The 27,777-nt window shown below is 48.6% G+C and overlaps 1 protein-coding gene across 1 annotated transcript in view; it reads left to right on the forward strand.

Moving 5' to 3' along the window:
• The window catches only part of LOC133372749 (uncharacterized), a 33,436-nt gene extending 6,463 nt beyond the window's left edge, over window positions 1-26,973 (forward strand). The window contains exons 3-18 of the mRNA XM_061601809.1: window positions 246-315; window positions 478-673; window positions 1,970-2,052; window positions 3,124-3,388; window positions 3,564-3,763; window positions 4,731-4,865; window positions 5,234-5,679; window positions 12,532-12,543; window positions 13,461-13,545; window positions 16,983-17,060; window positions 18,815-19,010; window positions 19,464-19,546; window positions 20,640-20,937; window positions 22,043-22,242; window positions 25,334-25,462; window positions 25,578-26,973. Of these exons, the coding sequence (XP_061457793.1) occupies window positions 253-315; window positions 478-673; window positions 1,970-2,052; window positions 3,124-3,388; window positions 3,564-3,763; window positions 4,731-4,865; window positions 5,234-5,679; window positions 12,532-12,543; window positions 13,461-13,545; window positions 16,983-17,060; window positions 18,815-19,010; window positions 19,464-19,546; window positions 20,640-20,937; window positions 22,043-22,242; window positions 25,334-25,462; window positions 25,578-25,922 (2,814 nt within the window). The 5' untranslated portion in view covers window positions 246-252 and the 3' untranslated portion in view covers window positions 25,923-26,973. The remainder of the gene's footprint in view (window positions 1-245; window positions 316-477; window positions 674-1,969; window positions 2,053-3,123; window positions 3,389-3,563; window positions 3,764-4,730; window positions 4,866-5,233; window positions 5,680-12,531; window positions 12,544-13,460; window positions 13,546-16,982; window positions 17,061-18,814; window positions 19,011-19,463; window positions 19,547-20,639; window positions 20,938-22,042; window positions 22,243-25,333; window positions 25,463-25,577) is intronic.
• The last annotated feature ends 804 nt before the right edge of the window (window positions 26,974-27,777 follow it).

The following is a 27,777-nucleotide window of genomic DNA, read 5'->3' on the forward strand; positions in this document are numbered from 1 at the left end:
CTCCAGGTAGAGCTAGGAGAGACTCCCTGCCTGGAACCCTGCAGAGTAGCTGCCAGTCAGTGCCTGCAACACTGAGCTAAATGGGCCAATGGTTTCCTGGGTAGTATAACCCTTTTTTAAAAAAAGTTTGCTGATCTAGTATCCCTCCCCATAATTATGTGTCGGGGAGTTCCATAAGTGGGAAGAAGTGGGGTTCCCCCCCATGGCTCTCCTAACAGCTTCATCTTTCTCTCTCTCTGCCCTAGTTGTGCCATGTCGTCAGAAGGAAAAGTTAGGAGCGAAGTGGCCCCTGAAAGCCAAGAGCCAGATCAGCAGGTGCGTTGCTGCGAGTCTCACCCGTGAATCGGAGGAACCTGTCTGGTGTTGAGCCAGCCAGCCTTGGTCTGTCGAGCTCAGTAGTGTCTGCACTGGCTGGCAGCATTTGTTATTGGACGAGCAAATGCCCAATGTCTAACCTCCTCTTCCTCCTCTTGGCAGAACGTCGTCAGTCGGGTCACCAGCCTGCCCCTGGTCAGCTCGACCTACGACATGGTCTCCTCCGCTTACACCTCCACGAAAGAGACTCACCCCTACCTCAAGTCCGTCTGTGATGTGGCAGAGAAAGGCGTGAAGACCATCGCAGCTGTGGCCGTGAGCGGCGCTCAGCCTCTCCTCACCAAGCTGGAGCCTCAGAGTTGGGTGACGGCCGTGAACGGCAGTTTTCTTGTATACCTTGGGCGCTGAGGTTGGGCAAGTTGGCACACCCGCACCTTACATTTAAAGCACACGGCTTCCCTCCCCGCAGAGAATCCTGGGAAAGGTCATTTAGCCCTCCTGGAGCTCCAGTTTCTAGCACTCTTGATAAATGAACATTCCCAGAATTCTTTGGAGGAAGAAGGGCCCATTAGAGACAAGAAGCGCATTAGAGATGTACGTTAGATACATGGTGTGGATGTGAACGTATTCTACAGAAAAACGCAAAGGAATTGACATAATTCCAAAATACACAGGCAGCCAGCACCTTTAGTGCTTGGCCAGGGGATGTGTGGCCCTCAAGATGTTCCTGGACTACAGTTGCTGTCATCCCTGACCACTAGACGTGCTTGGCCACTGGGGCTAATGGGAGATGGTCCCAACAACCTCTGGAGGGCACCTGGTTAGGTCCCCCCTGCCTCAAGTAAATGAACCAAAACGTGAGACAGGAGTGAGCAAGCACTCAGGTTCTCTCAAACACAGTTCTTCAACCTTGGGTCCTCAGATGTTGTCGGGCAACAACTCATCATTTCATCATTTTATTTGTATGCCGCCTTTCCACATAAAATTGTGCTCAAGGCGGCTTACAGCAAGGGGAACAAAAATACATCTCAAAAACAATTGCAAAAACGATTTCCTAATAACAAAAAATAATAAAACAGTGACATAACAAATATAATAAGCAAAAACAACTTGTCAACATTAAGACAGTCAGTAAAAGAACACTTAGGAGAATATGGCTGGCACCTGTAATAGCTTTCTGAACAGCCAAGGATGATGGGAGTTGTAGTCCAACAACATCTGGGCACCCACGGTTGAAGAACGGTGCTCTAAAACACTTCACCAGGCTTGATGTTAAATAACGTACAGGGGGGGATAGTTTTTCTCTCTCGCCTTGTCTCCAGTCCATATTTGAAACCTCATGCAGCCATCTCTCCGGCTTCTCAACTTTCACCGGGCACTGGGCACCCACTTTTAAAGCTCTCCCAGGAGCCATGAGGACCAGCACCTTGGCAAGGCATATCTTTACAGCCATCTTGCCTGGAAATCTGATGGAAGCCATCCCCTGGCTACCAGAGGGGCCACTGTTTTACCGCAGAGGCCGTTGTCATCCAAACTGCCTGCATGCATTCTGGGGTGGGTGGGCACCAGATTGTCCTACCCCCCACTACACAGCTGGGTCGTTGTTGTTGGTTGCTAGTGATGCAATCTCGGTGTGTGTTCTTCCTGTTTTCAGTTGCAACAGCCAATGAGTACGCCTGCAAAGGCCTCGATAAGCTGGAAGAGAAACTGCCTATTCTGCAACAACCGTCTGAGAAGGTTCGTTTTTGTTTGCCTCCACATTTACCCTGCAAGGATGTACGTTCCTGGTGGCTGGGGTGGGGACACATTGCAAACTTGAGAAGTGAGGCTTGCCCACCCCGACCCCCCCAAACTTGGGAGAAGCCACTTGCTTTGAACAATCAACAAGCTGCCCTGCACTCAGCTGGAGAGTTTAAAACATTCCTGTTTTACCCAGGCATTTGATGGCCAATAGATACTGGCCATGGCAGCCTTGGAATTCTTGACTGTTAGGGGACGCCATCAGGGAAGAGCACTGGCTCAGTGGCAGACCATCTGTCTTGCATGCAGAAGGTCCCCGCTTCAGTTCCCAGCATCTTCAGGTAGGTTTGGGAGAGGCTTCTTCTCTGAAAACCTGGAGATCCCCTGCCAGTCAGGGTAGCTAGATGGACCAGTGAACCTCACTCGGTATAAAGCAGCTGAAAATCATAGAATTGTAGAGTTGGAAGGGGCCTGTAAGGCCATCCAGTCCAACCCCCTGCTCAATGCAGGAATCCAAATCAAAGCATTCCCAACAGGTGGCTGTCCAGCTGCCTCTTGAAGGCCTCCAGTGTCGGAGAGCCCACCACCTCCTGAGGTCATTGGTTCCATTGTTGTACCGCTCTAACAGGAAGGTTTTCCTGATGTTCAGTCGAAATCTGGCTTCCTGCAACTTGAGCCCATTATTCCGTGTCCTGCACTCTGGGATGATTAAGAAGAGATCCCGGCCCTCCTCTGTGTGGCAACCTTTCGTGTCATTGAAGAGTGCTATCATATCTCCATCTTCTCTTCTCTGGGCTAAACATGCCTAGTTCTGTCAGTCTGTCCTTACAGGGCTTTGTTTCCAGCCCCCCGATCATCCTCACTGCCCTCTGAGCCCGTCCCAGTTTCTCTGGGAAGAGGAAATGGCTGTCAGAACCCTTCACAGACTACATCTCTCAGGATTCTCTGGGGGATGCCATGACTGTTTAAAGTGGAATAATAGCGGGATAAATGTATGGCATGAATGCAGCTGCAGTCGGACTTACAGGCACTCACTCACTTTGCCTGTTCAATCCCCCAATTTTCCAGGTGGCAGCAGACACTAAGGAACTGGTCTCCAGCACCGTCAACGGGGCGAAGGATGCTGTCGCCAGTGGCGTGAGCGGTGTGGTGGGCATGGCCAAGGGGGCCGTGCAGGGCAGCGTGGAGATGACCCGATCGGTGGTGGCTGGGGGCGTGAACACCGTCATGGGGTCCAGAGTGGGCCAGATGGTTGCGACAGGCGTGGATGCGGTGCTGGGCAAGTCTGAACAGCTGGTGGATCACTACCTCCCGATGACAGATCAAGAGCTTGGTTGGTATACTCTTCCTCCTGGGAATTCCCTTTTTAAAAACTTCTTCTTCTTCTTCTTCTTCAATTTATATCCTATCAGGGGTGGCTGGTGCCCATTGGGACTGATGGGATGGAAGATAGGGATTCCAACAGCCAGACCCAATAACAGGCAGGGCCTTTTTTCACTCTCTCACAGCCGAACTGGCCACCTCCGTGGAGGGCTTTGAGATCGCCACCGTGGAACAGCAGAAAGCCGAGCGGAGCTACTTTGTCCGCCTGGGGTCTCTCTCGGCCAAGCTCCGCCACCGTGCCTACCAACACTCCCTGGACAAGCTGAGGAACACCAAGCAGAGCACCCAGGATGCCCTCACTCAACTTCACCAAACCATCGAGCTGGTAAGAATGCCCTGATGGGGGCTCCGGAGCCTTTTATTGGACTGCATATTCGTTGCGTTCCTGAACTGGGGCGGGACTGTTTTGTGGTTTGGGAAATGGCTGTGGCCTACCATTGGCTGAGTTGCTCTGATATCACAGAAGGCGCAATGAAAGCTTCAGCTGCCCAGGGTGAGGGCACCAGTAGTGGAATGTTGACAAGCAATACAGGGGGTTAGTTTGAATGCCCGGAAGACAACCCCAAAAGGGATCTAGGGACATAAAAAGATGAGAGGAGCCTGGCTGCTGAATCAGACCAAAGGCCCCTCTAATCCAGGATTGGAGCAACTTGCTCACTAGGAGCTATCCGTAGTTCTGAAACACATGAGAGCAACTTGTTCGCTGGGAGCTATCCATGGCAATCTTCTCATCTTAACACCCCAGATCTTCTGTAGGGAAGGGGGCATTTGTTCAGATATTTGGTAGACTACAGCCATCATGGCTAGTAGCCACCAATCCTCCATGAATTTGTCCAATCCTCTTTTAAAGCCATCCAAGTTGATGGCCATCACTGTATCTTGGGGGAGAAGATTCCATAGTTTAACTAAGCGCTGCATGAAAAAGGACTTCCATTTGTCCGTCCCAAATCTTCCGACGTTCGGCTTCGACGGACGTCCCTGAGGTCTAGTGTTAGGCGAGTGGGAGAAAAGTATGTTCTCGCTCCACTTTCATCTATCACAGTGGCTGGTTGGGCATTGTGATTCAGGGCTGGGGAGAAGCTTGGAGCGGAAGAGGGTTGAGGCCTCTTGCAGAAACCATCGCTTAGAATCTAGAAAAATTGGAGGTGCAGATATCCGGGTAGGAAGCGATGAGACACTAACATTTCGCCAGGCAGCTTCAAGGAGGGCCTCTTTCCACGTGGAGGGAGGAGTGGATTTTTTTGAAGAAACATCTCCCTACCTCCTCCCCCTTTTGTTTTGTCCCTTGTCAGATGGAGCATGTCAAACAGGGCGTAGACCAAAAGCTGCAGGGTGGTCAGGAAAAGCTACATCAGATGTGGTTGGAATGGAGCCAGAAACAGCAGCCTGAGAGCGATGAGCCGCAGGACTCGTTGGTACAGCCTGAGGTAGCTTCTCCCTGTCACTCTCACTCTCCCTCGGCGGCAAAGGGGGAAATTGGCCCTCTCCTAATTTTATCTATTTATTTTGGTTGAACGGTCAGTTTGTCCCCATCTCTCAGGCTGCAGAAGGGAGGCACTGTCGCGGGGTTGTTATTCTTTATTTAACTTATTACATTTTTAACATGGTTCTCCCCCTCCCCATTTCATCCTCACAACCACCCGGTGAGGTAGGTTAGGCTGAGAGACAAGGTCACCCAGTGAGCTTCATGGCTGAGTGGGGGATTCGAACCCTGGTCTCTCCCAAGGGCCGAGTCCAACACCCTAACCATTACACTGCACTGCCTCTTGCAAACAAAGCTCCTTGTGTCTCACAGGTTGAACCCCAGACTCTCACCATGCTTCGGGGTCTCACCCGGCAGCTGCAGAACTCCTGCGTGACCCTCATGGCCAGCGTCCAAGGTCTTCCGGCCGGCATCCAGGACAAAGTCCGGCACGTCCGCCACACTGTGGAGGCCCTCCACATCTCCTTCTCTGGGGCTGACTCGTTCCAAGACGTGCCCCCAGCCCTCCTGGCCCAGAGCTGTGAGCGGATCGCTAAGGCCCGCGGGTCCGTGGATGAAATGCTGGATTACGTGGTGCAGAATGTCCCCCTCCCGTGGGTGGTGGGGCCCTTTGCCCCCAGCTTGGTGGAACATCCGGACACGCCAAGGGATGGCGGTGAAAAGGCAGCGGGAGATGGCCTTCAGCCCCAGGAAGAAGTACTCAGTGAAAAGCCCAAGAGCCCACCAAAGGAACCCTCTGAGCCGAAGAAGGACATTTAGATTACCTAGTGCTGTGGATTTCAAACGTCTGTGGTTGCCCTTCAGAACCCTGGGAACCGTTGCCTTGTGAAAAGTCCAGAGCAGGAAGATGGAAGCTATAGCCTTCCAGATGTTCTTGGACTCTCAACACCCACCAGCCAGCATGGCCAGTGGCCAGGGATGATGGGAGTGTAGTCCAGCAACATCCAGAGGTCTACCGGTTCCCCCTTTGCCCGGTCGAGACGCCTCAAGAAGTCCTGGTGCTTTTTCCAAAACGACAGTTCCCAGGGGCCTCTGGGTGAGCGCAGGTTCAAAAGTACCTGTCGCCTTTTAGATGTGCCTTTTTAAGAATGCTGAATTGCAGTGAAAAGGAATGAGCTGCAGGCCTTTTGAAGTGTGGGCTCCTTTTGTGTGTTTGTAGGAATCAGGTTGTTTGCAAACGTAACATTGCCTCTGAACTTGCAGAGGGGTTGATGGTTCTGCACCAGCCTCTTCCTTTCTGAGCTAATTAGTTGTGTTCAAAATTGACCACAACGATTAGTTGTGTTCGAAATTGACTCTCTCTAGGATCGCGTTGTGGCCTCCCTGTCTTGCACATGCCCCTGCTTTTTCCAGAGGATCTCTTTGCTGCGCAACAAATCGTTGATGAACCTAGAACAGGAATGGAGAACCGGTGGCCCTGCTGAAGATAGACATTCAGCTCCCCGCACTCAAGACCAGTGGTCAGGGAGTGAGTAGGCGTTATGGTCCATCAGCATCTGAAGAGGCACAGATTTCGCCATTCTAAGATTATCCACTTTTCCCTTGCACATAAGGGCATTCTTTCAACCAACTTTCAATCAATGACCAGCATCAAGGGCATTTGAAGCACCCCAAAATAATCACAGCTCTGGGTAGTATCCAGTGCTAGCCCTACTCAGCGTAGACCCACTGAAGCAATTAAACGTGATTTAGCTTAGGCTCATTAATTTCAGCGGGTCTGCTCTGAGTAGGATTTAGTTGAATACAGGTCTCTGAATCTTTTGAGATGGAGGAAGGTATTCAAGGCAAGTCCCACTCAGAGAAGGCTCGTTGAAGTGAATGGACTTGAATAGCTTAGGTTAATTAATTTCAATGGGTCTACTCTGAGTAGGACTTCGCTGACTACAACCCAGAGAGAAGGGGGTTTGGTGAAGGCACGTACCTAATCTGGGGGCTACCAGATTTGTTGAATCTGCCATTGGGGGGGGGATGAAGAGTTCTATCCAACTAGGTTATACTCAGAGCAGAGCTAGACACATTTTGTGCAGTGTCAAAAGAAATGTGTGCAGTGTGGAGCAAGGTTTTGTGCAGATGAGCATGTGGGTTTTAACAAGGAGCTAGCTAGTTTTCTAAAAACGGAATGGAGGAGAAAAGAAAAAGACACAGAAAATGAAGATAAATACCGGTTCTTTTCAAATCTTCATAACCTTATAATAATAGTATATTAATTAACTAGTTTGGGGGTGAGAGGTTGGGGGGGGAAGTTTAGAATGAACTAATGTTGGAGTTCTGTCATTTAATTTCAGTGGGTCTGCTTTTGAACAGAACTAACGTTGGACACGATCCAAAATGCCTCATTGGCCCGGAGAAACTCTGCCACCGTTGCTGCACCATAACTCTTCCGATTTCTAGAGGACGTAATCGGGAAATGGAGGAGATGTTGATGTTTTCATAGCATTTGAAGGGCCACCGATTTGCCACCCGGCTTCAACTGTTCGTAGAATGTCCTCCCCTTCCCTCTTCCCCTATCCTGGCTTTTAATTTTTGCCAGTATTTTTCTCCCTGTGTGCCCCCTGCGGATTTCTCAAGTTGCTTCTCTCTGCCAGCAAGGATAGCCCCGTGCAATCGGTATGGATATGGGTCTGACTCTTTCCCGGGTGAAAAGATTCCACTGGGCCTGTTTTTGATTCCAGCGTGACTCCTTCACAGGCTTGCTTTGGTGGATTTCTTTTATTTTTATTTTGCAACCTGAATCAGTCTTGGCTCAAGAAAGCACCCCTGGAACGCTAGCGTTTTGTACCTCTGTAGAACGGTTTTACTTCCGGAATAAAAATTCTTTTTGAACTGTATCCTAACGAGGTTGTGAAAGTTCTGCGACATCCTTCTGGCTGACAAGGGCTCCCCCCTGGTACCCAGCAAATGGACAGCCTGCTGGATCAGACCAATGGCGCATGTAGGCCAACATCCTGTCCTTACAGTGGCCAACCAGATGCCTATGGGAGCATGCAAGCAGGACCATAGACAATAACCATCTCCTGACCATGATCCACAGGGGCTGGTAGGGAAATTCGATTCAGTTTCCATTTAAAGCCGAATCAATCAATTTTCACACTTTCCAAAAACAATATGAGAACCCAAACACAGCCACCCTTTGAAAATTCGCCCTTATCCAAATTTCGAGCCGCAGTTCTCCAAAACAATGTTTAGAAAGAGGCAGCTATTAGGGGAAAGTGTGCATATAAAGGCGGCACATCTTAGTGAAAATTCCATACAAAAATGGTGAAATTGCGTGCAGAAAACGTGCACATTTGTCAAAACTGCCTATGAAAATGGTTTTGTTAGAGGAGAATCCAACCTTGGAAAAGGCACCACATGCAATGGTTCTGTGCGGCCACCAGGTGGTGCCACACTACCGCACATGCAGAGAAACTCCTTACTGTTAGAGCCAGAGGGAGTGGCGTTGTCTTGAGGCCTGCCTGGACTCTGGACCAAGAGTTTCTGCAGAGGTGCACTTCGCACAAATACTTATTATTTATTTATTTATTTCATTTCATTTTTAAACCGCCCATAGCGAATAGCTCTCTGGGCGGTGAACAAAACAAGATTAAAATACAATATTACAATAAAATTACAATAAAATCAGCAACAAGTTAAACGAAAAAAAAAAATTAAATGAAACACATTGAACATTAAAATGCCTGGGAGTATAGCCAGGTCTTAACCTGGCGCCTAAAAGAAAGTACCGAAGGCGCCAGGCGTATCTCCACAGGTAGGCTGTTCCACAGTTCGGGGGCCACCACAGAAAAGGCCCTAGATCTAATAACAATCCTCCGGGCATCCTGATGAGTTGGTACCCGGAGGAGGGCCTTGGATATTGAACGAAGTGAACGGGTAGGTTCATAGCGGGAGAGGCGTTCCACAAGGTATTGTGGTCCCACACCGTGTAAGGCTTTATAGGTCAAAACCAGCACCTTGAATCTGGCTCGGAAACAAATAGGCAGCCAGTGCAGGCGGGCCAGGACAGGTATTATATGCGCAGACCAGCGGGTCCTCGTTAACAACCTGGCTGCCGCATTTTGCACTAGCTGAAGTTTCCGAACGGTCTTCAAGGGCAGCCCTACGTAGAGCGCATAACAGTAGTCCAGTCTAGAGGTTACCAGAGCGTGAACAACTGAGGCGAGATCATCACTGTCCAGATAGGGGCGTAGTTGGGCTACTAAGCGAAGATGCTAAAACGCATTCCGTGCCACCGAGGCCACTTGAGCCCCAAGCGACAAGGAAGGGTCAAAAAGGACCCCCAAGCTACGAACCTGTTCCTTCAAGGGGAGTGTAACCCCATCTAGAACAGGATGAACATCCACCATCTGGGCAAGTAAAGAGCTCACCAACAGTGTCTCAGTCTTGTCTGGATTAAGTTTCAGTTTATTAGCTCTCATCCAGTCCATTATCGCGGTTAGGCAACGGTTCAGCACATCAACAGCCTCACCTGAAGAAGGTGAAAAGGAGAAGTAGAGTTGCGTGTCATCAGCATACTGATGGCAACGCACTCCAAAACTCCTGATGACCGCACCCAGAGGCTGCATGTAGATGTTAAAGAGCATGGGGGACAAGAGCATGAGGGACTCCACAATGGAGAGTCCAGGGTGTCGAGCAATGTTCCCCAAGCACTACCTTCTGGCGACGATCCGCTAAGTAGGAGCAGAGCCACTGCCAAGCAGTGCCCCAACTCCCAACTCCGCGAGCCTCCCCAGAAGGATACCATGGTCGATGGTATCAAACGCCGCTGAGAGATCAAGGAGAATCAACAGGGTCACACTCCCCCTGTCCCTCTCCCGACAAAGGTCATCATACAGGGCGACCAAGGCTGTTTCAGTGCCAAAACCAGGCCTAAAACCGGATTGAAACGGATCCAGATAATCGGTTTCATCCAAGAGCGCCTGGAGCTGGCCGGCGACCACCCGCTCCAGGACCTTGCCCAAAAAAGGGACATTCGTCACCGGTCTATAGTTGTTCAAAATATCTGGGTCCAAAGAAGGTTTCTTTAGAAGAGGTCTCACTACTGCCTCCTTGAGACTACCAGGGACTACTCCCTCTCTCAAGGAGGCGTTTATCACCTCTTTGGCCCAGCCGGTGGTTACAGCCCTGCTGGCCTTCACCAGCCAAGATGGGCAAGGATCAAGGGCAGACGTGGTCGCCCGCACCATTCCAAGCACCTTGTCCACTTCCTCGAGCTGCACCAACTGAAACTCGTCCAACAATGAAGGACAAGACCGCGCTCTGGACACTTCAATGGAGTCATCTGTCATAACATCAGAGTCTAAGTCCCGACGGATGCAAGCAATCTTATCCTGGAAGTGCTCCGCAAATTCGTTGCAGCGAGCTTCCGATGTTTCCTTAGTATCAGGAGGGCCAGAATGTAAAAGCCCTCGTACCACCCTAAAAAGCTCCGCTGGGCGGCAAAGAGATGATCTAATGGTGGCAGCAAAATATGACTTTTTTGCCGCCCTAACCGCTTTTACATACAACTTAGTGGAAGCACTCACCAAAGAATGACTACATCCGTCAGGAGTTCGCCTCCACCTGCACTCTAGCCTCCTTCTCTCTTGCTTCATCACTCTCAGCTCTGGGGTATACCATGGTGCTGTTTGAGTTCTGCACCGAAGGGGGCGCGCGGGAGCGATCATGTCAATGGCCCGGGTCATCTCCACATTCCACAGATCGACCATGGCCTCGACAGGAGCGCCAGTGCTATCAGCCGGAAAAACTCCCAGAGCGCTCTGGAAAACAACAGGATCCATACGCCTCCGGGAGCGGACCAACTTAATAGGTCCCCCACCTCTGCAGAGGGAAAGGGTTGCCGTGAGTCTAAAGCTCAGCAAGCGGTGATCTGTCCATGACAATGGAGTAGATGAAAAATACCCCACCCTCAGATCACCATCTCCACGACCAGTGGCGAAGATCAAATCAAGAGTATGTCCTGATACATGCGTCGGGCCAGTAGCAACTTGAGACAGCCCCATGGTTGTCATGGAGGCCATGAAGTCCTGAGCTGCCCCGAAGAAGACAGCCTCGGCATGAATGTTGACATCCCCCAGTACCACAAGTCTGGGGGATCTCAACAATACCTCCGAGACTATCTCCGTCAGCTCAGCTAGGGAAGCCATTGGGCAGCAAGGTGGGCGGTACACCAATAGTATTCCCAATCTGTCTCCTTGGCCCAGCCCAAGATGAAGACACTCCAAACCAGTCGCCGTCTGGACAGGGTGCTTAGTGAGAGAGAAAGAACTCCGATGGACCACAGCAACCCCGCCTCCCTGGCCCTCAGATCTACCACAGTGCTGCACCGAATACCCGGGTGGGCAAAGCTGGGAAAGAGCAACTCCTCCCTGCTCACCCACCCAGGTTTCGGTAATACACACAAGGTCGGCACCCTTCTCCACAATCAAATTGTGGATAAGGGGGGTTTTATTAACGACCGACCTAGCATTTAAAAGCAGCACCTGGAAATCCGAGAGCTGGCTGACAGTACAACCAACAGTCCTGTGGATAGGAGGAGAACCGGAACAAGGCACAGACACAACTTGTCTGGGACAAGTTCCCCTTACCTGGCACGTTCTCCTCCCAATGCCATACCTCCCATTACCCGTCACAACATTAATTGGGGGCCCCGAAAATCTCCCTGCGAGACCCAAGGCATGTTCTCCCAGGCACATCTTAAAATAAATCTAATACAGCAAAACACTTAAACAACATAAACACAAACACACATTCACTCAATCTCATTCACACAACAACAGACAGACAAACAAACAAACAAATTAAAATACAGCCAAACTTATTGCAAGTTATAAAACGGAGGGGAGGCATTCCTGATCCCAAAAATAACGCTAAAAGGTGATTAAAAGGTGTTAAAAGAGACATATGGTGGCGGAGCTCCAGCCGTAGAGAGCTCTTAGGCCGCCATCTTCATCATGCCCAGCAGCAGATCTTCCCAGTACAAGCAGTACAAGCATCTGATGTGTCGTTACGTTTTGAAGCTCCCCCCCACACACAGAGATTAAAAGACACTCAAGGCCTCCGAGTCCATAGATGCTCATACCCAAAAGCAAGACCTCACAGTCTTGCGCATAAGCCATAATCCAGGCCATGGTCATTCCATGTGGCCATTCAATCTTGCTAGAGAACAATATTACAGACCAATCTATCCCCTGACAAAGGCCAGACAGTATAGTGGCCGAAACACGTTGGGCTTTTTTTGAAAATAAATGCCATATTTGGCAGCATCTTGGGATTTCCCCCCCTTTTTTTTAATTCTCGATGTTAAAAACAACAACGAAACTCTGAAAAGATGAGAGGAGCCTATGCAAGCTTCGGGCTTGTAGATTTGACTGTGTTTTTCAATCATAAACACACACCCCCGGTCTACGTAAAGCCTGATAGTGGGAGCAGATATATAGAATTAAGGGCGCCTCTCAGCACGTAGGCAGACCAGGAGTTGTTTGCATTCTCTGCTTAAAAATATATATATTTGTGTGATATTTTATTTTATTGATTGATTTGTATCCCACCTTTTCTCCCAGGAGCTCAAAGTGGTGTATATGGTTCCTTCTTTCCCCTTTTAATCCCCACAGCAACCCTGCAAGGTAGGTTAGGCTGAGAAGCAGTGACTGGTCCGTGATCTTCATGGCTGAGTGGAGATTCAAACCCAGGTCTCCCAAGTCCTAGTCCAGCATTCTAACCACTACACCACTCCTGGCTCTCGCTAGTGTGTGCACAGCCCTTGAACGCAGGACTTCTTGGTTTGCAGTTCAATCTCTGTTAGATTTTGGTGTTCAGCTACTTCCAGAACCTCTCTGTGAAGACCTGGGTTCATGCTCCAGAGCCAGACCATAATCACATTCAGGGAATGCCCCTGAGCATGTGCAAAGCATTCTACAAGTCTGCCTCATCCATTCGTCCTTGCAACTGTGATGGCCGCAGTACTTTTCTGGCGGGGCTCCTGTGGCTTTTGCAGCTGAAGAACACATAGACAGTTTAAGCAGTTGAAGCTTGCTGCCCTATCACAGCCTCTGCACCTGTGGAGTTTCTGCCTGCACTGCAGTGTTAAAGGCACAACAGCCATACTTCTGCCTGCAAGGCAGCGTTAAAGGTACAAAAGGGAGGGCAAGAATTCAGCAGAGGTTTGCCATTTCGCGGGAGGGGGGACGGGGCGCAATCTGATGCGGGTCACGCTGCCCCGGTTGAATTTCTGCCTGCCGGTGGGCGGGGTGGGGAGCGAAACCCGAGAATCGCCTCTTCAGCTCCGAATTTGCTCGTTTCTACTTTCACTTCCTCCACTGGGGTGGAGCTTAACGTTTGGGTCTCTATTGAATACAAAAAAAGCAAGACAGCAAAGTTTCAAGAACTATAGAGAAAGAAAATCCCACGAGTTTTCCTTTTTAAAAACACCCCCCCCCCGGGATAACTTTTCCTCGTCTCTTTCCCCACCCCCCTCTGGCCCCACCCACATCCCGAAGTCCACCTGATGCCTGTTTGCTCCTGATCGCATCCGGTGAGGCAGAGAAGTCACTCCGGAGTATAAAAAGGAGTTGGGCAGGGGTGTGGACAGCTATACGCTAGTCGGAGCCGGACTCTGGGCGTCGGAGGTGAGTGGATCGCTTGCAGCAGGTCCGAGGTTTGGATAGCTGTGCTTGCGTTCGTTCTTTTTCCATTGTGGTTTCTTGTCCTGTCGATTTCATGGCTCCCGCGTCAGTTTCCATCTGTCTGGGCAGCGGTTTTTGGAGACATTTGCTTACTTCATTTCGTGTAACACAATTTGGATGCCCCTTGGTTGCAGAAAACCTCTGAGCGGTTCCCCCCCCCCAAAAAAGACCAATTAAAATGGGTCAGTGCAGACAGTTGAAAGCAAATAAACAAAAAAGGTTTGAAAACAGCAATAGATTAAAGGCAGTGGCCCCTATGGGTCTGGATAGGCTGCTAATCGCACGTTTTGGGGGCTGCTGACTTTCGTTTAAGTGCTGTTTTTGTTGTCGCGGGCCGAGGGATAAATCCAGAGCTTTAAAGAGTATAGTGGGAAGTCTATATGACTTCACTTCTCTGTGAAACCACTCTTGAGAATTTAGCTCTGTGAGGGCAAATAGGAGGTCTCCTAACAACCCCCCCCCAAGAATCCTGGGAACTGTGGTTTATACCTCCCAGAGCTACAATTCCCAGCACCCTTAACAAACTACAGTTCCCAGGACTCTTTGGGGGAACCCAAGTGCTTTAAATGTGTTAATTGTGTCAATGTGGCTGGCTGCCGATGCTCCGCGGATTGAAAGCACATTCCCCACCCTCCAAAGAATCCTGGGAACTGTGGTTTATACCTCCCAGAGCTACAATTCCCAGCACCCTCAACAAACTCCAGCTCTTGGGGGGATGTGCTTTAAATCTGTGGTGTGGATGCAGCCTGAGGTCACAGCAGCCACACCATATGTTTAAAACATATGGTTTCCCCAGAGGAATCCTGTGAGGTGTAGTTTACTACAGTTCACAGCACCCTTCACAAACTAGAGTTCCCAGGATTCTTTGAGAGGAGCCATAAAGTAGAACGTTAGAGGAATAAATGTACAGTGTGGATGTGATCCAAAGTGTAAAGCGATTGCATCTTGGGGCAAAAGAACCCCAAATCTCATATGCGCGGCTTAAGGGGTCTGAACTGGGAGCCATCATGTGGGGTCCTATTTATTTATGGAAATGTTTGCATACCTCTATCTCGTGAAAAACGCCAAAGTGGTTTACAGCATGTTGAGAACAACGGCCATAGAATTTTTTAAAGAATACATGAAAAATACAATGAAAACAAAGGCTGACTGTTGTGGCTTTAATTCTCTGGGAAGAGGGACTGGCTTTTAAACCACTCTGGAGACTGTAGCTTTGTGGGGGAGAACAGGAGTCTCCTATGGCTCTCAGCGCCCTTCACAAACTACACTTCCCAGGATTTTTTCAGGGAAGCCAGGACTGTTTAAAGTGGAACAAATGTTTGAGGTGAACCTGGCCATCACCCAGTACTGTAGTTGCAACCTCAGAAGTGCAGCTAGTCACAGACATGCCCCCCCTTTTATTGCTGGGTTAAGAATGAGATCCTTTTTAAACCTTCTCCCACAACAATATATATCCCCAGGAGCCAATAAGCATGGAAGGGGAGAGTGTTAGCTGCTGGAAAGGGTCTTCTCAGTGGCTGACTCATCTCCTTTCACTCTGATTGGCTCAAATCAGCAGGGAAGGGCATGGAAGCATGTGAGAAGACTCTTCTCAGTGGCTAACACACTCCCCTTTCACGCCGATTGTCTCATAGGATGCCGGAGACATAGGGACCGTGCTCTGAAAAATGTAAAGGGTCTAAGACCCCCTAAGACCCTTGCCGACTACACCCCTGCCATCATCTAACCTCCCCGCAAATGAATCAGGGCATGTTGGGAAAGAGCCCTTTGACTCCCAATGACTTCATGAAATGTTAGCTGTCCAACTCATCTGGAAATAGCTATCGCATGCCTTCCCCCTGTCCCCCCAACCTCTGGGTAAAGGAGCAAGGGGCTGTTGAAATCTTGAAACAGCCACGCTTGAGTAAATGAGAGTGGAGGTCGCGTTGGTGATTCATCCTTGCTGGGTGGGGATTTCTTGCAACATCTCTCCTTGTGGTGAAGATTGCAATCCTTTTGACCCAGATAATGTGACAAGGATAGTGTGTGTGTGTGGGGGGGTGGCTCTTAGGCAAGTCATCACACAGGATTTCTCTTGTTAAACAAAGAATGTTTGGGATTATCTTGAGCCCCAGAGGGCGTGGTAAGGATTCTTGCTGTGTGGTGGCGGCTTGGGTTAAGATCCTGGCAGGTAGTGGCTTCTTGAACTGGAGGTGGTCTTGATCCTGCAAAAAAACAGACCAGTGATTCCTATACCCCCTCCCACCCCCCCATGGACCACTTGAAAGTTGCCGAAAGGGCTTGGTGGGTCACTTCATGATTTTCCTGCCTGTTGTATACAGGGGTGTAGTGCAGGGTCTCAGGGGGTCTTGGACCTCTTACTTTTTCTGGTGCAAGGTCCCTATATCTCTATCATCCTATGAGCCAATCAGCATGAAAGGGAAGTAGCTTAGCCACTGACAGGAGTCTTCTAACATGGTTTGTTTGGTCCTTTCTTGCCAATTGGAGCCAATCAGAGTGAAAGGAGGCGAGTCGGCCACCGAGAGGACTCTTCTCAGTTGCTAACTCTCCCATTTCATGCTGATTGGCTCTTGGGGATGTCTGCTGTTGTGGGAGAAGGCCTTAACAAGGATCTCATTCTCACCCCAGCAGCAAAACAAGTGGGGGGAAGGAGCGTGGGTGGGACTATCATGGAGGGACCCTGCACTTTGGAATTTGCAACTTGGCTGCCGGTTTTAGCAGTTGTCATGTGCTAGGCGCTGTATGACTTTGAACGGTATTTTTCATTGCTGCTTTAAGTCCCTCTTTTGTATTCTGTCGTCTTACAGTTTGCCTTGCACAGAGCTCAAATTCTAATCCCATGTCAGAAATAAAAGCGGCAATAAAAATACAATTAAAGATCAATGTGAATATTTGAAGCAGACACGCCGTGGACTGCCCGGGTGAAGCTCACGGGCCACAGTTTGGGGACCCCCTGAAATAGACGCACGTTAAACTTGCACTGCCGTGTTGATAAATATCCACCTTTTTGCAAGCAGTTCTTCCTAATATAATGCTCTTTTGCTTGTGGTTTCCACCCTTATGTTCATTTGGGGGCACCCTTTCTCTTAATACGTGTCTGTAAACATGAGTTCAAGAACTGCATTTGCAGGGTTTGGGCAAGCGTGTGTTTCGAAGGAGGGCTGTGTGTTGGTTCTCATACTGTTTTGCAAAATGCGAATTCAGCTTTAAGCGCAAACTGAATTTCGCCCCTCCATCCCTAGTTGCAGTGAGACTTGTAAGTAGCTGATGAGGGCAGATCTCATGTGGACTTCTATCTCTGACCTCTGGTCTGTCCTTGGAATTTATTCCTAATCTTATCTTGATGTGACACGAGTGAATTTCTTACACCTCTTTCTTAGTTGCACCTTGACTCGAGAATGGCTTCCACAGAGGGTGACGTTGCCGGGTCCGCAGGAGCGGAAGAACAAGATCAGAAAGTAAGTTTTTTTAAAAAATAAAATTAAAATAAAATCACGGGTCTCTTGTATATTTAGACCTTTTATTTATTTAAGCTTTTATTATTGGTTGTGTTTATATCCCATCTTTCCTCCCAGGGGCTCAAGGTGGTGTACACAGTCCCCCCCCTCCTCATTTGTATCCTCACAACAACCCTTTGAGGTAGGTTAGGTTGAGAGACAGCAATTCACCCAAGGTCACCCAGTGAGCTTCAGGGCTGAGCGGAGATCTGAACTCTGGCCTCCACCTGCAAGATCTCTCTGTACAGTCACTTATGGAACTAGCTTTCATAGTCAGAGGTGGTATATTTCTGATTATTGGGTGCTGGAAATGGCATGAGGAGAGATTTGCTCTTGTGCTCAGGTCCTGCTTGTAGGCTTCCCATTGTGGGCATCTAGTTGTCCATTGTGAGAACTGGATGCTAGATTAGATGGGCCGCTGGCCAGATCTAGCAAGGCACTTATGCTTTTAATAACTAGGGTAGGGTTTGCAGGAGACATCACCCCAGAGAAGACCAGAGTTCAAATCTCTTGCAGGAGATGGCATTTAAATCTTCCCATGGGGCCCCAGGCAGCTCTAAGGAAGATGTTTTAAAATCCGAGTGTTTGGAAATCACCATTTCCAAATCTCTGCCGCTTGATGAGATGAAGTTGCAGCTGACTGGCACAAAGGTAGAGCCTGTCCTGTGTGCTCCCTGGCTTGTCTGTGTTTATGCGGGGTTAAAAGTCCCTCTCTGCTTGGAGTGGCTTGCTTCCAAGTAAACGCGCGCCTGATGATTGCAGCCAAAGCCTTTCTGGATCAGACTGTCTTGCAGAGATTTGGCCAATAAGCTGAAATGGCAAAACTGTCTGGTTCCGGTTTTAGAGCTGGGGGTGGCTGTCAAAGCATCGAATTTGCAGAGACATGGGCCTTGTTGAGACACACCAAAATTGTAACTGTACTGCCTTCAAGTCGATTCTGACTTACGGCAACCCAAGGTCACCCAGAGAGCATCATGGCTGTGTGGGGATTTGAACCCTGGTCTCCCAGGTCGTAGTCCAACACCTTAACCACTACGCCACACTGGCTCTCTGGGACACACCTGGAAAGATAAAAATGCAAGAGGGGAAAGTGCACATTTGGTGCTTTGCCCGTTGAGGGGGGCAGAAATTTACTTCTTCTGGAGTCTTGCCTTCTGATTTAAGGAGCAGTCTCTGTAGAGGGCTGGAGATATTAATTAAATGGGTTTTAGTTCCGGTCTCTCTTTTCATTAAACCTCAAGTGACTTGGCAGCAAAACAAGAGGAAAACATTACATATTTTCCTTGTCTAGGATTATTCCCTTTGTTAACCAAATAGATTGGCCAGGTAAGATAATGGGCCTATCAGTTGCCCAGCAGTGGTGAATGGGCCAGGAAGACCCTTTTGTCATTGAAACTCTTATGGAGAGCATCCCCACCCTCCCTGGAGCCCAGGAGAGGCTTGCAGTTTTAGTAGTGATGTCTTGAGAATGTTTTTTTGGAAACTGAAGGCAGCCAGAGAGACTGGCTCCTTTTTGCACCCTGAGGGTCTGATGAATGCTCTACAACGGCTGCCTTCCTGGCTTGCCTGTTGTTTTCCTGAGCCGGGTGAGGAATGTTGGGAGCGGCGGCTGGAATCGCAGCTGCTGCATCCTCGTGACACTCTACTTTGTGTTACTGCCAAGCTGCCAGTCCTCATGACTGCTTCATTGTTCCATTTTTGTCCTCCCCTGTCAGAATGTCGCTGGCAGGGTAGCTAGCCTGCCGCTGGTCAGCTCTGCCTACAGCATGGTCTCAGCAGCGTATGCTTCTACTAAGGAGAGTTACCCGTATGTGAAATCCGTCTGCGACGTGGCGGAGAAGGGCGTGAAGACCATTGCTTCTGCTGCCGTCAGTGGTGCTCAGCCCATCCTGAGCAAGTTGGAACCACAGAGTAAGTGACCGACCCGTTTTGCTCTAACGGCAAAACCAAAGTTCAGCTTTGTACTGCATTTTGGAGGGGGATGTGTGGCGGAAGGGGATGGATTTCTGCCCTGATGAGCATACAGACTAAAATTCAACGCGGCGGCAGCAGCAAAACCACAGTAGTTTGGTTGTTACTATGATTGTTGTTTAAATTGATATCCTGCCTTTTCTCATGAAGAAGGGCCAGTTTTGGCCTGCGTACACAACCACGCATTTAAAGCACATGGCTTACCCCTCACGAAGCTGCAGTTCCCAGCACCCTTAACATACTACAATTCCCAAGATTTTTTTTTATTATTTAAATCATATTTCTAGCCCACCCTTCTACCCCATGATAGGGCACTCAGGGCGGCTTACAAGAAAATCGCACACATTTGGTAGTTTCCTCAGCAGGCTCACTTTTTCCTCTCTTCTTATTTAGTTTCGACAGCCAATGAATATGCATGCAAGGGGCTGGATAAGCTGGAGGAAAACTTGCCGATTCTTCGACAGCCAACCGATAAGGTAAACGCCGAAGTCTTTCTTGGGAGCTCAAAGGCAGAACTGTCTGACTGGGTGCCACGTTCATTTATGTCCAGAGAATTATTCTGCAGCATATGTAAACAGTAGTGTAGTGGTAAATTCAGAGGTGCAGGGTCCCTTCATGTTAGCCACAGCCCTCCCTCCTTTTTGAGGGATTGAGAATGAGATCGTTGTTAATCCCTTCTCCCACAACAACAGACAGCCCTAGGAGCCAATAAGCATGAAAAAGGAGAGTGTTGGCTACTGAGGAGAGTCTTCTCAGTAGCTGTCTTGCCTCCTTTCACTCTGATCAGCTCTGCAAGGAGAAGGAAATATGTTACAAGATTCTTACTAGTGGTCCCCACACTATCCTTTCACGCTGATTGGCTTATAGGATGCTGGAGGCATTGGGACCCTGCTCCACAAGAAGTAAGGGGACTAAGACCCTCCAAGACCCTGAACTGCTACAACCCTGTATGTAAAACTCTGCCTGCAAGTGATTAGAAAGGTGTTCCAGTTAATGAAATGAGAGTTTAAGGGGGAAGTGGCTTTTCATGTTAAGTACCTGGAAGACCCATGAAGTTAAGAGGAGCCCTGCAGTGCAGGATCAGGCCAAAGGGGGCCCATCTTGTCCATCCTCCTGTTCCCACAGTGGCCAATCAGATGCCCAGTATGGGAAGCCCAAAAGCGGGACCAGAGTGCAGGAGCAACTTTCTGCGCTTCTGATTCCAGCAATCCAGAGGTTTACTGAAATCTTAAATTCCGATCTCCCCAGCGCTTTGCGAATTTTGGCGAAAACTCTTCAGCATTTTAGTGAAAATTTCTCTGAATATTTTTGTATGCTGTTTTGACTAATGTAAACATTTTTGCAAGCAGCTTCTCCTAATCGAATATAGTCATTTTTTATGCACGCTGTCCCATAATAGGTGCATTTTCGTAATCATTGCTTGGTTGGGGAACGGCATCGCAAAAGTCGGCTAAGTGCAAATTTCAACGGATGGATGCGTTTCGGTTCCGTATTGTTTGGGCGTTCAATGTGAACTGATTCAAATTTATCTCCCCTCCATCCTGACTAACTAGTATAACTGTTTTCTAGATCATATCGGGCACAAAAGAGATGGTAACATCCACCGTAACGGGAGCCAAGGATGCCATCAGCAGCACGGTCACGGGGGCGAAGGATGTGGTCACCAGCACCATGACTGGGATGGTCGATAAAACCAAGGAGGCGGTTCAAGGGGGCGTCGAGATGACCAGGTCGGCGGTCACCAGTGGCGTCAACACTGTGATGGGGTCTTCCGTGGGACAGATGGTGGCGAGCAGCGTAGATGCAATGCTGGGGAAGTCTGAAGAACTGGTTGACCACTACCTTCCGATGACAGATGAGGAATTGGGTGAGACAGCACACATTTTCCATTTTGGTAATGCAAGGAGGTGGTGAGTGGGCCCCAAAGGCTGACAATCCTAGCAGGCTGGAGTTACTTGGGGGAGGGGCAACTTGCCTCTGCTATAGCGATTCATTTGTAGGCTGGGTGTAGTGTTGCAGCTGGACTCTGACATTCTTAACAAGAGCCTTGCGAAGCAGACCACTTCTCTCTCCAGATAAGGTTTCCCGACAAGCGGGTTCTGCAACACGGTTGCTGCAGTATATTCTGTCCTCATGATCAGGGTTCCTTGCAGCTCTGTCCTCTTCCCAGGATACTTCATTTCAGTCCTTCTCCCTTACTTGAAATGAGGCCGCTGTTTGGCATGCCATAGCCTAGCTCCCACTGTGTCATAAATTTCAATATATCTTCCTATCTCCCCCTTTTCTGTTTGTTTTTTTTCTTTACCAACAATCACTGAATTTTCAAGGGGTGGGGAACTTTTTCTGGCTGGCAGGCTAGATCTTCCTCTCCTGACTCCGGATGGGCCAAATCCGACAGGTGGGTGGGGCCCTGACCACCCACCTGCCAATCACCTGATGTCACTATGATGGGTGACTGCGTTTTGAAGCCCCAACGGAATCCTGAGAACTCCCTCATGCAAGCCCCCTTAATAAGCTATAGTTCCCAGGATTCTTTGGGGGAAGCCATTTGCTTTAATGTGTGGTTTGTGCACGCCCTAAGAGCAGGCCCACACCGTATATCTAAAGTGCATCCAGTGTGCATGACTTCTTCCCAAAAATATTGTGGGAAGTGTAGTTTGAGGGTGTTGCAAATGTGTAGCTCTGGGGTGGGAACTACAATTCCCAGAACTCTTTGGGGGAAGTCGTGTGTGTCGGATGTGCTTCAAATGTATGGATCTGCCCCTAGTGAAAAAAAAAAGACTCTCCACCATCCTCAGGTAGAACTTTCAGTGCACCTGCTGTGACCAGAGAGAAGCTCTGATTGCTGAAATCGCAAGCCGATCGAAGACACACCCCCCCCCAAAGTCTGGGGCTGAAATGTGGCCCTCTCCTTATTCTCTGTTTTCTGCTCCTCTGCTAACAAGACACTTGACCTCTTGGCTTTCTTCTAGCCAAACTGGCCACCTCCGTGGAGGGCTTTGAGATCGCCACCGTGGAACAGCAGAAAGCCCAGCACAGCTACTTTGTCCGCCTGGGGTCTCTCTCGGCCAAGCTCCGCCACCGTGCCTACCAACACTCCCTGGACAAGCTGAGGAACGCCAAGCAGAGCACCCAGGACGCCCTCGTTCAGCTTCACCAAACCATCGAGCTGGTAAGACACGTTCCTGCTCCAGCAGATGTTTCTGGACTCCCAAATGGAGATGTGAAGACCTGGGAGAGGAATAGCATAGAGCTGGATGTGTTTCTGGAGTGTCCCAGACCTTCAGATCTCTACTTCCAATTTGCATCAGCTCCTGGTAACGGAGGGTAGCAGGGCGCGTCCACGTCACAGCCTTAAGCCCCATCTCCACTACTCATTTAAAGCTGTATCTTACCACTTTCAACAGCCATGGATTTTCCCCCAAAGCATCCTGGGAACTGTGGTTTGTGAAGGATGCTGAGAGTTGTTAGGAGACCTCCCTCCATTCCCCTCACAAGGAGCTGCAATTTGTGGAGTGCTTGAACACTCAATCCCTCTTCCCAGGGAATTCTGGGAATTGCAGCTCTGGGAGGGAAACAGGGGGTCTCCCTAACACCTTTCAGCACCCTGAACAAACTACACTTCCCAGGATCCTTTGGTGGGGAAGCCACGACTGTTGACAGTGGTAGGATAGATGCATGGTGGAAATGGAGCCCCATTAATGAGCCTAAGTTAGTCACGTCTAGTAACTTAAGTGGATCTACTAGTGTACAATTCCACCCGTTGGATCCAGAGGAAAGTCAGCGGGGAGAAAATAGAGCTTCAGTTCCAAGAGTCCCCTGGGAAGGACTGGTTGTTTAAATCACTCTGGGAGTTGTAGCTCTGTGAGGGGAAATAGGGGGGTCACCTAACAACTCCCAGCACCCTTCACAAACTACAGTTCCCAGGATTCTTGGGGGGCAGGGGGGAACCAGGACTCTTGATTTATTTGTTGATTTATTCAGACGATTTATATACCCCATACACTCTAAGCAGTGTACAACACAAGTTAAAACATCTTGACCAGCAATACAAAAAAAACCCCACAGCACAGCCGATAAAACACAATTAATAAGTCAACAGCAACATCCTGTTGACTATCAACATTGCATGTAAAAATGAACTGGTTTGAGAGAGGAAAAAAGATGGCCGCAACAAGCTGACTCCAGTAAGTTTGCTCCCTGTTTGTTCCTATACTTCAGACTTCAGACCTAAGGATTAAAATTCTCTATACGGAAATAATATTCCTACCACTACTATTGCTAATTGGGGACTGTTGGGGACTTTTACTGGAGTCTTTAAACCCTAGACAAAACGAAAACCAGAGAAGCCTTATTTCCAGATATCACTCTGGAAAACTTCCTTTGAGCAACGTCCATTATTATCTAGAGCCATTGGAACCATGTGCAAGATCCCAATAAGACTGAATAAGATCCTATAAAGACTCTATAAAGACCTATAAATATTATACAAATATGGTTCTTACCAGAAAGAGTTACAGAGACTTGGGTCTTATACCAGTTAGTGACGTAAATCTAACTACAACTTCAACGAGGTCGACAAGGCAGATGAAAATAACAAACTTCTGCCGTCCCAAGGTGGATTCAAATTCTGCTACGACTCCAAACTCTGAGCTGATAGCTCCTCCTTCTGGACATGACTGGACAATTTCTAATTCTTCGTATCTGATGTTGAAAGAGGAAGAGGGCCCCTTAAATTTAGCACAAGAACTAGCCCAAGCCGTCGGCTTTGCCTCTCAGGATGTTTCATTGATTTCAAGTAAACTGCAGGATGTGCAGGACGATTCTATCTGTGATGTTTCGCTATCAATGCCTTCTCTTGAATCCTCTCACTATGACGACTCAGGAAAACTAAGTTTTTCACCTGAACCCAAATACCAACATGGGAAAGAGATCCTTCGGGAATCTTATGAGAAGTCTTCCTCTTTAAATGAAAATTGGTTCCACACAACCACACAAATGTTAATACAGATTGCAGATTTTGTGGCTGAATCAAACTCACTACTTACCACCTTAACAGACTTGTTACGGAACAAAGCTGCCACAACAAACAATAGTAACGTTTAATTAACTACAGCTACCAGATCAACGCAAACCACGGAAGCTCCGCGTCGCCATCTAGTGACTCCAAACAAGAACTCCAAGAGATCAAAAAAGTCCCAGAATTGTCAACATATCAAGAAATCTAAAAATCAAAAAACTCCCAAAACGCACCGCAATAACACATTGAACTTTAATAAACTATACAAAATTTTGGATCCACCGAAGTCAAAGACCAAAAAACAAAAGAGGAAGAAGAAGAAGAATACTAAAAAATCTAACGAAACAACCCTGGAAACTAAGAGGACATTACAAAGAACTTCATCTGAACCTATCTCCCTGGTCAACTCAGATAGTGTCAACTCAATGGTACCTCTCGCTCATGGCTCTGAAGAGAAACAACGTTACAATCCTAAAAATAATCAAAATGGATGGAATTTGATATGGAAAAGAAATATGATAGCAATAAGAAATTACCCTCAACCTGGGGGTTTACTAAAGCAATCTGCACGGAAACAACATTTATGTGACACCCTGGGAAATATAATCCCCGGGATTCTAAAAATACATCAGATCACTTCGGTAGAATATCTTTTTCATAATTATATATCTGCCAGAGCTTTGATAACACTCCAGGATGAGAACTTAACGAAACGTCTCTATAGCAATAGACAGACCCTTTTAAATTACAACTTATTAATTTCCAGGGTTTTCGCAAACTGCGCCCCCCCTCAATGATTGATATCAGTTGCTTCGGCCAAAACTTGCCATGCCTTGCTGAACAACCCTGTAATTGCGGACTGCCAAAAGGCACAATCTGGTGATAAATCAAAAACACTGTCTGATCAAAATCCTCTGACTCTATCTTCCTTGTGTAAAACACAAGATATAGATACCTTAAACAATGAGAATTTCACCCCAGAAGAGCGACTGTTACTTGACTCATTCTCTTCCCTGTCGGTGGATGCCAAAATAGAGATAATTACAAAACTTGAAATATTATTATCGACTGTAAAGTCCCAACCACTAAACAAAGCTGACAGTGATTTTGGTGCCCTAATTTCGCTGGGTTTGCTCTGAGCAGGACTTAGTTGAATGCAACCCTTTAATTCATCAACAGTTTAGCGTGCGCTTGCAAGCCTGCCAAGGGGGCTGATGATCGTTCTCCCTCTTCACTCTTGTAGATTGAGCATGTGAAGCAAGGGGTCGACCAGAAGATGAAGACTGGGCAGGAGAAACTGCATCAGATGTGGCAACAATGGAGTCAAAAGCAGCCCCTTGAAATGAGCCAGAAGGATGCCCCTGAGCCAGAGGTAGGTCGCTTCCTGGAGAAATCCATCCTCTTCTCTTTTTTTTTCTTCCTTAAATGCTTCCATGAGATGCCCAAGCATCTGTAAATCCTGACAGGGTCCTGTCCTCTTCCAACAGATCGAGTCTCAGGCGTTAGAGGTGTCCCGTGGCCTAGCCCAGCAGCTGCAGTCAGCCACCACTGCCCTGGTCTCCAACCTGCAAGGCCTTCCGTCGGGGCTCCAAGAGAAAGTGGGCCTTCTCCGTCAGAATGTCGAGGAGCTCCGGACGTCCTTTGTCTCTGCCAAGTCCTTCCAGGACTTGTCAGCTTCCATCTTGGCCCAGAGCAGGGAGAAGGTCACCAAGCTCCGCGAGCTGACAGACGAGCTGATGGACCACGTGGTCCACAACGCCCCCCTCTCGTGGCTTGTGGGGCCCTTTGTGGCCTCTGGCAAACCAGAGGCGGAGGAAATTGAGATGCACTAAGGGGTGGGAGGTGAGATCTAGGATATTGTGCCAACAACAGGCTTCCCTTAATAATAATAATAATAAAAAGCTTCCAGCATCCAAGCCAGCCTTGAAGAAAGGGAAGCCAAACAAGTTTAATGTTGCTCAGTAACTCTAACATGCACCCAGGCTTAAAGCAGCACGTTTGAGGGGGAGAGCTGCTCTTTTTGAGAGTTTCCTTTTCTCCAACTAGGGTGAAAGCCATCTGGGGGCAATTCTATATATACAACACTCTTGATGTGCTAAGGCTGCTGTCTCAAGGAGGGATAACTTTTTTTTTCTTGCGGGGGGGATCACTATGCAATTAAGAGCAAAACCTTTTCTTCCTCCTCCCCCCCCTTGCATCACCCACCCATTTGGACAGTAGGTTTTGCTTCCTAAATACCTTCATCCCCGTTCCAAAAGTCTGGCAGTTTTGCGCCACTGTGCCCTCTGTTTTCAATTGCCTTGAGCGGGTTTGATGGGGGAACGTCTCTGCAAGCCCGGCTGCCAGAGGGAATTTGGGAACAAGTACCTTGGCACTGTTGGACTGGAAGTAAATGTGCAAGACCTAGACAGGAAATGTAACACGATTTCGCCCCCTGCAAGAATTGGTCTTTTGTGTTACTGATTTTCATTTCTCTCTCTCTGTCAGCAAGTCAAAAACTGGCTAGATGAAACGTAGGAAGGGCATCCAGTGAAGCGCTACTCAGAGTAGACCCGTTGAAATGGATACTATGCCCCTTGATTTGAATGGGTATAGGAAGTGGGGAGTAGGATTGCCATTGCATATATCACCCACAGTCGACTAGGTCCTTGCAAATGCTTCTAGAGTTTGAGAAGCAATTTTAAGTCTCAAACCACCAAAATTTTGGGGTTGGGTAGAACGGGGAGAAGATTCAAATGGAGCTTCCTGTAAACCAGTGCTATGCCCTTAGTCTGTAAGTTCCTCTTATGAAACGGTCCCCTCCACAACATCGCACGCCATATTGCCACTTTATCTCTGCTCGGTGCCTTTAAATTCACAAATAAAACACATTTTGCATTGAAACACATCTCTTCTTGAATTGCCTGGTGAGGGGAGGGGGTTTCGCTGAGTGAGCAAGCCATGAGATTTTTGGGGGAGGAGGATGTGGGAGTCCCCGGGTGATTTATTGGCATCTCCAACTTCAAGAGAGTGTACTTTCCCTGCAAGGTTCTGAGGTGACTGGACGTTGGAGGGTGAGGACTAGAATCTTGGTGGCAGCTGCAATGGCAGGGAAACAATGGGTTTGATCGTGCACACAGAATGGGGCAGCAGGGTGGTGGTAGTGAAATTTATTCAAACCAGTGAACTGGAGGAGGGCAGGCCCAGCCTGGAAAAAGAATTCATACATGCATCTCTGGGGATCACAGCAATGGGGGGGGGATGAAGTAGGAATCTATGGGGAGGTGAGAAGTTGCCTTTTTGTAGTTGCACTATCAAACTTCTCTATAGCTTTTGCCTACTCCTTCACGCAGGATAAATGGGTTGAATTATTCAGAAGTCCAAAATCAAACAGAGCAATGTTAAAATAGCAGACCCTTCATTTCACTTGGCATGCTGAAGGCCCCAGTTTTCAGTGCCTGACAGCATGTCCAGAGAGGGCAGGGGGAGGCTCCCCCTGCCTGAAGCCCTGGAGAGCTGCTGCCAGCCCGTGTAGGCAATACTGAGCTAGATGGCCCCAATGGTCTTACTTAAGATGCTGCCCTATACTGTGTGATGAAATGCATTTCGGGGTGGAAAGAAGCACCTGATCCTGCATGTGTGTGTGTGTGTGGGTCTCGGAAGGGAAGCCTGAGATGTAGCCCAGAGAAGGCCGTTGCTCTGGAGCCA

The sequence above is a fragment of the Rhineura floridana genome, chromosome 18, assembly GCF_030035675.1.
Source record: "Rhineura floridana isolate rRhiFlo1 chromosome 18, rRhiFlo1.hap2, whole genome shotgun sequence".
Lineage (NCBI taxonomy): Eukaryota > Metazoa > Chordata > Lepidosauria > Squamata > Rhineuridae > Rhineura > Rhineura floridana.